The sequence below is a fragment of the Bactrocera tryoni genome, chromosome 1 (genome assembly GCF_016617805.1).
Source record: "Bactrocera tryoni isolate S06 chromosome 1, CSIRO_BtryS06_freeze2, whole genome shotgun sequence".
Lineage (NCBI taxonomy): Eukaryota > Metazoa > Arthropoda > Insecta > Diptera > Tephritidae > Bactrocera > Bactrocera tryoni.
This window is the reverse complement of record NC_052499.1, coordinates 65,614,875-65,624,178: the sequence shown is the minus strand read 5'-3', so window position 1 is coordinate 65,624,178 and position 9,304 is coordinate 65,614,875. Positions and strand designations below refer to the sequence as shown.

Sequence of the window (9,304 nt, the reverse complement as noted above, 5' to 3'; positions counted from 1 at the left end):
CGTTTTCCAGATTGAGCATTTAAGTTATTTATTGCTGTTGTTGTTACATATACTTATGTATATTTGCGCTCAGGTATTACAAATTGTTCTCTAGCTGCTGCTGACCAACTCTCTAAAATATTTTTTATGAAAAAACAACACTTCTGTGGCTTTCATGCATTTTGTTGTCTTATTTTCCTAGCAAGTTTTCCAGCTTGTTAGGCTTAGAGTGCACCCTTATTTTCTCCCTCTATGCTAAAAACTAGCCTCCTTTGTGCCACTTGCTTGTAATTGCTTAGCAATATATTTTGTGTTTCGTTAATTGCTTAATTGCTTTTGACTATTTTATTCGGAAAAAATGCTAGTCATTTTGGTTTTCTAGTTAAAACAATTTTCTATTATTCTCTATTAACTTGTCAGAACTTATTTGCCTAGTTTTTTATATTTTTAGTGTTGATTACTAGTTGCTGGCGCCATATGTAGTTTTTCCTTAACAAATGTGCTGTTCACCGCCTCATTTGTCTTTAAAAAATTATTTGGAGAATAGCTGCTCAGTCTTCACTCAATTCTCAACTCAACTTAGGGTCAACATAATCGGCCCACCAAGCGTACTATTCGCAGCACCTTCCCCCATCATAAGACCCATCATTCATTATTGGATAAAGTTCGACTAAACAAGCATTAGGTGAAGAAAGCTATTATGCTCTGTAGCAACATGTTGCAGGAGTATAAAAAGGCTCCGATACAAGACAAATTATATAAATCAAAATAAGCGTCACTAGGCAGAAGCCCATTAGACGAGCCAAAGCAATAACGAAAACGTGTTCAAGGAAAAGCTGCTGAAGATACAAGGTGCGTTCCAAAGTAAATAGGACTTAAAAAAAAACAAAACAAATGGTTTTTTTCGGCAAAATCAATTTATTTTACACTTCTTTCCCTTTGGTCCGACCCCGTCGAAACAGCATGTTTCCTGGGCCTCCCGTTAGATGACGTCGACGACAACACAGATAATCCTTACCATCCTAACGTGGATTGATAACCGTTAAAACAACAACAACAACAGTATTTTAGCTCGTTGGCCGGTATGCCCGCCAGTATGCCGATGCAAGCCTTTTGAATGGCCTCTACGTCTACATAACGCTTTCCTATCATAAGCAAATGCATTTTTCCGAAAAGGAAGAAGTCGCGAGGTGCCATATCAGGTGAATACGGGGAGCGATTAATGGTTGAAATGTGATTTTTGGTCTAATAATCGTCCTTCGAATGTTGGATGTTCTGAGCAACTTTTGGTCGTCAGTCAATTTATGCAGAACAAACTATGCACACACCTTTCGTAAGCCCAAATAATCGGTAAAAATGCGATAAATCGATATTTTGGAGATGATCAATTCCACTTCCATGAATTTCAATGATGATGAACTCCCGCACAGTTTCGATGGAATTTCCGGTGATCACGGATTTGGATTGGCCCACATGTTGATCGTCATTTATGTCCTCATGACCACTTTGAAAACGTTGAAACCACTCGTGCACTATGCTGCGGGATAGGCAATCATCGTCATAAACTGGTTTCATCAATTGAAACGTTTCGGTAAAAGTTTTACCAATTTTAAAACAAAATTTAATGTTGGCACTTTGTTCGAAGCTCATTTTCGCACCGATAATACAAACATGCTGACACTAAAAACGCAATAACTTCACTTCCAATATATGAAATGTCATGAATTTCTCACTGAACAATCGATATAGATAGCAAATTCTAACGCCCCAGTCGACATATAGATGGCATTACCAGGGAGCTCTAGATTCAAATAGTCCTGTTTACTTTGGAACGAACCTTGTATATTATGAAAGGGTTTCATTAGACTGGAAACGAGCCAGTGTTTCCTTATCGTCTTGTGTTCCAGCGCTAGATGTATGGACCAAGCGTTAGCTACTTCTAATTCCGAACATAAAATATTTATTAAATTACTTGATTCTAGCAAAGTTTATCTCGCCGCAATTCTAGTAGTTTTAAGTGAACATAATTCTATATGTACACATACATACTTGTTTGGTCGGGTAAAGACGTGCTCGAAAGTAACTTGTCACAGTTTTGTGAAGGAAGACGAGGTGGAAACATCTATGTGAATTCGATTACTCAACTTGCAATGGACTGCGTTGGAAACATCGCACCAGACGAATTGATTGTAACTGACATTAATTGTCTGAGCAAATGTGTGTCAAGTTCAAAGTGCTTTGTGACACAATATGGTGATTGATGCTAGTAGTTCTTGGCATCCCAAAGAGCCGGCGTTCTTAAAAGTCGAAATGGCATCCCTCGTCACCTTTGTAAGGAGGTTCAGTCTTATACTCTAACCTAACTTTAGGAGAAATACCATGTCACAACAAACAATATTCAATAATACTTCACTGAAATGATGGTGGAAAATAACGATAATTATAGTAGTCCCAGAAATAAATGTGTACTCTAACCTAAACATAATAACTTACTTATATACACCTGGAACGTTCCGACACTCTATAGCAATGGTGCCGCTATCCAGCTGTAGTAAATGTCCTAGAAAAAAATCGACATCACCGCTATCCAGGTAATGCAATTGAAAGAATCTTGTTGCACAAAATATTTTGCATTCAGCCTACTGAATAGCAGTAACACCAGAAGATGGTGAACCCGATTTAACAATCTTTGACGATAGAGCGAACGTTCCATTGACCGACCATGAAGAAGTTAGAATAGCTATTACCCGTCTGAAGAACAACAAAGCGGCGGGGCCGATGGATTTCCGGCCGAGCTATATGGTGCAGGGCATGGACGATGATAACATCTGACGACGCCATTCACATTGTTCAGCGAATTAAGAGAAAGCGGTTACGCTGGTTAGATCTTGTCCTTCGAATGGATGAAAACACTCCAGCTCTGAGAGTAATTGACGCATTACCCGAGGAAGAGAAAGACCTCCACCATTGGAAAGACCACGTGGAGAAGGACCTGGCTGCATTTGGAATCTCCAATTGCAAACAGCGAAAAGGATGAACGACTGGCGGGCTGTTGTAACCTCGGCTATAACCTCGTAAGCGGTGTCTACGCCAAATTGTTAACGCTTGGAGGAAGCGTCTGAGAAATGCGCGGCCACGTTGTTAAGATCGTACTTGGCAAAGTCACGAAAGAGGTTGATCTTCTGCTGGGAATGCACAACTGGCGTAATCTCGCACGGGATAAAGGCAGCTGACCGAGTTTTGTGTTCTCGGCCCAGATCGACCTAAAAACTTACAAACATTTGGGTATCAAGCAGCAAGCGTTCAATGATTATTTCAGCTCTGTTTTCGGGCTGAGCTTGCGGCGATTTAAAGAACAATTACAAAGTACCTTTTTTTGAGCTTTATTCAAACTGAATGATTATGGGTGAAATCATGTCAAGTAATCCCTGAAAATTTCGCAAAATAGTAGCTTAGCTGAAAATAATTTTACAATTTGATCGTGCTCTAAAATTCAACCTTCAAAAACATCAACAAAAATATGAATTTTGACGAAATATTTATAACGCGTGGTATGTGTCTGGTCCATTAAGCAATGAACTGCTAATTTTGAAAATCGGTGGTTTTGCGAAATTTTCGCGAACCACTTGACCTGGTTTGACCCTTATTTATTTTTTCCGGTGATGATTTATGAGTCATTTCAACTGTTTTAAATTATCACCTTTACTTCTCTTAAAGCTAGATAATAATACCTTCCAAGTCAACGTTTCTTCTGCCTTGGAATCCACTTTCGCCAGCGTACACTAACCAATTCGATCGCAAATATGATGGAGGCCAGCGTCCAAGCAAAGCCAAAGAAGGGCCACATGAAAGAAAAATATGCCATATCAAGCGGTTGTTCGAGTACATGATCGCCGCGTGTAAGACTTTTAATGACACCAGAGCGCACCGCCTCCAGATATGTCATGTAAATCAAATATTCTTGCAAACCGTGATCCACAATGCGTGTAAGAAACAGATCCAGCGACTCTTTGAATATCGAATTTCGCGGCAGAAAGAAACATTGGAATACACGCGGCTTCAAACAGATGTCTGTCATACGAAAAATCGGTTGCTTCAGCTTGAGCATTTGCAGTTTGAACAAATGCCAGGAAAATACGTCAGTCGGATAAGCGTAACTGGTGTTAAAGCCTAGCTGCAGTTCGCCAAACTTCTCGCGAGAGTCGATAATCTCCAGAGATCGCTCAATGTGCGCACATGCCTCCCCACACCACATACGGACATAGGCGTAGAACTCTTTAGAGAAGAGCACTTTGTGGCCATCATAGTCCAAATCATGCCAACTCTTCGGATTGCGCACCATTGTCGGCTTAGTCATAAACGTATTTAGATGGGCCGTAAAGTCTGTGTAAAGGCATAAGGAGCACACGGCCGATACACAAATTATCAAACGTAACGTGACCAAGTGTTGCATGCGCAGCGGATGCACTACGCCGAAATTCGATGATAAATAGTTGGGTTCGAGCAGCGCGGCGAAAAAGTTTTTCTGAAATCGCCGACCGACGCGCATGTATTGAAAACGTCTACATAGACAGAACAGCATAACGGACGACGAGAAACTGAGTAGCCAAAATGTCAGATGTTGCCATTTGCCATAGATGGCGAGGAAACTCCAAAAGGAATGATGTCTCACAATCGGCGCCATAATGTGCAAGCTGCTAACACCAAAAGGTATTGACGCCTCATCGAAATTTTCTGCAATTTCAATGAACATGCGACTTGTCGGTATATCGAGCTGGTTGCTGGCCACGAGTTCGCCTATACGGGGGGAAATAGTGACGTCATTGAGTAATATCGGTACTGGATAAGTGAGCGTGGCATTGAGGTAGTTTGCATATATCTCCATAAGCTTTTGCACATATCCACCAATCTTCACCTGACCATCGAGCTCGTATGTGAATGACCATGGAAATATTTGATCGGGTACCGTGCGTATGCCGTAACCTTGTAGGTCTAACATGCGTCGTGGAAACACCGCCATACCGTCAGCACCAAACATTTTCACTTCCAATTCGAAACTCGGAAATATACTATAACTGTAAAATAATTTCGTTTCGGAAAAATCGTCAAAGATCACGACAACATTGAGTAATTTTTCCGCCTCGCAATAGCGGAAAACCAGTCTCAAATACGTTTCCACTGTTTCGTGTGTTAGACGCTCAGCGCTGCTGAGTATTATACGTTTCTGTCGCATGCGTTCAAGTGTCGTGGCGAGTGTCGATAGTACCGTCTCTAAATCTGTGAGCTGTGCTACGATAAGCATATCTCTGTTAAACCTGTTTGAGATTTCTTGGTTGATTTTACTGACAGTTTGTATTATAACGGGTTTCCTAAAGTGTTCAGTAGCAGCGCGTAAGAATAAATTCAGTACTTCGCTATGCCTTGGCTCACCGTAGAACAAGCAATTCTCAAAGTATTCCTCGTCGTTTATTGCTGCCAGAAAGTCCTTGTAGCTTTGTAGTTTGCGATTTTGAGTATTCTCTGCCAGAATTGTCATTTCAAGCAAGCCTATATGAAACAGCGCAAAAGTTGTCAAGAGCAAAACTATTTGCCGAGCGGTCGCCATTTTATGAGATGTTGCGGACTGCAACCTGCAATGCTTTACTTCTAATTTTACTTTACGTAGTGCATACAATAGAATTTCTATCCATTTTATTTATTAGTGAAGTAACTTACTTGCCATACTTTTAAAATAATTATCTCAGAATAATTGTTTCGCTATTATTTTTTGATGCCATTTCAATTGTATGAAATTAGAATTATCTTAGATGATGAATTTAAATTACCATAATTTGTTACTTCGCCATAATCGTCTGAATATTTTTGGAGCGCTCAATATAGCGCGTCTCTCCTCTGTTTCGTAAAATAAAGTTAATGGTCAAGGCATTAATTTTAATGCCAATTAGTTGTCCCTCTCGCTCTTAATATAATTGGCTGTATGTCGCATGATTGAATTCTTTTGAATTGCGAGCTCAGAAAATAATCGTTGCTTCTTAGAGTAGAAACTTAAAATATGATTTAGCGAATGGGAACCAGATTTTGTAGTTAACAGTCCTTTGACATCTTCTTAGTATATTTTCAAAATTTCACTTATCGGAAATTTATTTGATTTTTTACAAGTATTTGACTTTAAAATATTCGACTCGAACACTAAGAAGAACTTTATAACTTCTGTTAGCTTGATGATTCTAGTATTACAGACTAAAAAGTTATGCAATTTAGGCTCTAAAATTAATCAATATAAATGTTGTGTGTATAAGGATAATTTTGATTCAAAATCTTAACCCGATTACCTATAGAACCTATAGAAACTCTTCAGTTACAGGGTTTGTCCGGAAAGGAATATGAATGATTTTATTTCGCCGCAACTGTACTTCGGAGCGTGTGCGCACCGACTGGATTCGGTAAAGAGCGTTTCTAACTAACGAACGAGCGGCTGGTCAGTTGTCTCAGAGTCTCAGTGAAGAGTCAGGACAAACATTTTCGCACGACGTGTTTCTGTGAGTGGTGCAAGCCGAAAACGCAGCGTTCGTTAGAGCAGAGATACGCGGTTAAATTCTGTGTGAAACTCGTTAAATCTGCGACAGAGACATTTGATATGATCAAGCAGGCTTATCCAGATGTTACTTTAGCAAGAAGTTGAGTGTTTCGGTGGCACCAGACCTTTTTTGAGGGCCGGGAAGAGGTCGCTGATGGAGACCGAAAGAATGAGCAAATCCAAAGGGAAAACGGTGCTCATAGTCTTTTTTGACATCAAAGGCATCGTCCTCCATGAATTTGTTCATCCTAGACAAATCGTAAATGGCAAGTTTTACGTAGAAGTCCTCGAGAGACTCAAACGAAGGGGCAATCGGGTCCGACAACACATCGCAGCCGATTGCAAGTTGCACCACGACAACGCCCCGGCTCACACCGCCTTTCTTGTGAACAGTTACCTAACCAAGGCCGGCATGCCAACACTTAGGCAGCCGCCCTACAGCCCAGATGTGGCCCCCTGGACTTTTTTTGTTTCCTTGCCTGAAAAGACCTATGAAAGGTAAGAATTTTGAAACGAGAGGGTCATCAAAGCAGCATGCACTTCGATTTTCAAGGCTATTCCGGAGAATGCCCACTCCAAAGATATCAACTTAACGAGATGTACACAGAAATCATTCACGAATAATTGGGCGCGAGACACCTTTGTGCAAAATGAGTGCCGCGCGAGCTCACTTTTGACCAAAAAACAACGACGAGTTGATGAAAACTCAACCATCGGATTATAGTGTCTGCATTTTGTGAAGCGCATGGAATAATTTTTATTGATCTTACCTTCAAAAAGGAAGGACAATACGTAGCGTTGGCCCGTTTGAAGGACGAAAACCGGCCGCATTTGAAGAAAAAAAAGTGTAAGTGTTCAGTAAGATAATGCTCCGCGTCACAAGTCGGTGAAAATTCATGAATTAAGTTTCGAATTGCTTTCGCATTATGCGTACTATCTAATCTCATAAGCATGTTCGTTGAGAAGAAATTTTCGTCGAACAAAGAGGTGATCGCCGAAACTGAGGCCTATTTTGAAGCAAAAGACACATCGTAATACAAAAATGATCTAGTTGAAGCGTCGCTACAATCAGTGATCACTGATCACCCTTGCATGGAACCATATTTAATAAAAAAAATGATTTTTGTAAAAAAAAATGTGTTTTACTATAGGAGGTCAGGGACTTTTCAATTGAACTATTGTTTAAATAAATCTGATGGTATTTATATTAAGATATTACTGATAGTTTAAATAATTAAAATTTTATTTCCTTGCCGAAATCACAACTCCAACAATTTTTTGCGGAATCAAAATGGAATTAAACCAACAGCGTTACAGACAATCTAAGAAACAAAATTGAAGGTGATGAAGGTAAAACAAATATATTTCAATATCTGAGAATAACACCACATGTCATTGCAACCACAACAAAAGCAACAAATAATCACATATGCGTTGGAAAAATTTCAAATCAAACAAAAGGCCGAGCCATTATTTGTTGTGACGCAACACCCGGTCGTTCGGATCACATGCAATATTCACACACCTACAAACAACAACAACAGCATATACTTACATAATATGAATAAATGCATATAAAAATGTCCGCAGACAACTGACAACAAATAACAAATTACACAATGTTGCCATAAACACAAAGGACGAACGGCGCGGCCCGCCAGCGACAAGGAAGCGCACAATAAACTCAATGACATTTCGATGGAAATTCAACAAAGCAACAAAAAAGCAAGCAAACACAAATATTCTACATATATTTGATTGCGATTTGCTTGTTTGTTGTTTGGTGTTGGCGGCGAGCATGTCTTGGCTACCGCAAACCTATTGCCGAGAGAGGCGTGCGAGCGTTGCCGGTCCGAGAGTGTACGGCTGGATTTGTCGGAACTGCGCTGAGCTATGGCGTCATCGACGCCTGTGGGCTAAACCGTGGGCGAACCACCCGCTGATCGAATCAAACGGCAATTGGCACAAACAACAACAATACGAAGGGCGGTGAAAGAATGGCGAAGAGAAAAAGGACAATCGAAGGGTTTGACAGGATCATCGCATGATTGCTGGGTAAAAATACCGTGTGCGCCTAATTGCGGCAGTACACAAACGCACACACACACACATACGGATTCGTAAGTACTAATATGTATGAACTCGGTTTGTGCCGCAAAAAGTGTCCTTCGTTGTGGTGTACAAACAGAGTGACGCCTACGGCAGAAGGACAAATGTGTGTATTTAACAAACTTCATCAATAGCCGGCTGTTGTTGAGCAGTCAAAGCGGGTGGCCCCATTATTTACTGTGCCAATTGAATTTGTCTATTGAGTTATTAAGCTCACGGCAGGCAGTAATCGGGTATTTGTGGATATGTGCATGTGAGTAAGGCGAAATCTTTCAGGTGAGAAGTGCAGTGCCGAATTGATTGATGAAATGTTTCGGAAGAAAGTATTAAAAAGAAAAGAAATTGTTTGATCAAAATCGTAAGTAGAAATCGATTGAGTTGCTGCAAATCGAATGAAGTGGAGGGAACTGCTGAATGAGAAGAGCCCGAGGCGTGTGCAGATCAATATTTAAGCGGGGTTTATTATTACTAGAGACTGAGATTATTGCAGAGTTGACTGTGCTGGCCGGTTAAAAATCCGAATTCGTTCAGATCGCGTAGATCCGATTGCCATGGCGACTATGGTTTAGCTGAGCATTGCAGTTGCTGAAGTTTTTTATGAAACAATTTCCTTTCATTCCCTTATTGGATAAATCAAAA

General features: G+C 40.4%; 1 protein-coding gene across 1 annotated transcript; it reads right to left on the bottom strand.

The window, feature by feature from the left end:
• Positions 1 to 3,718: 3,718 nt before the first annotated feature.
• Positions 3,719 to 5,515, bottom strand: LOC120774176. Its single transcript, XM_040103636.1, has one exon. It carries the CDS (start codon positions 5,513 to 5,515, stop codon positions 3,719 to 3,721), a length of 1,797 nt encoding a protein of 598 aa, XP_039959570.1.
• Between the last annotated feature and the right edge of the window lie 3,789 nt (positions 5,516 to 9,304).

Excerpts from the sequence above, each read along its gene's own strand:
- LOC120774176 (XM_040103636.1), bottom strand. The coding sequence starts at position 5,515 with ATGACAATTCTGGCAGAGAATACTCAAAATCGCAAACTACAAAGCTAC.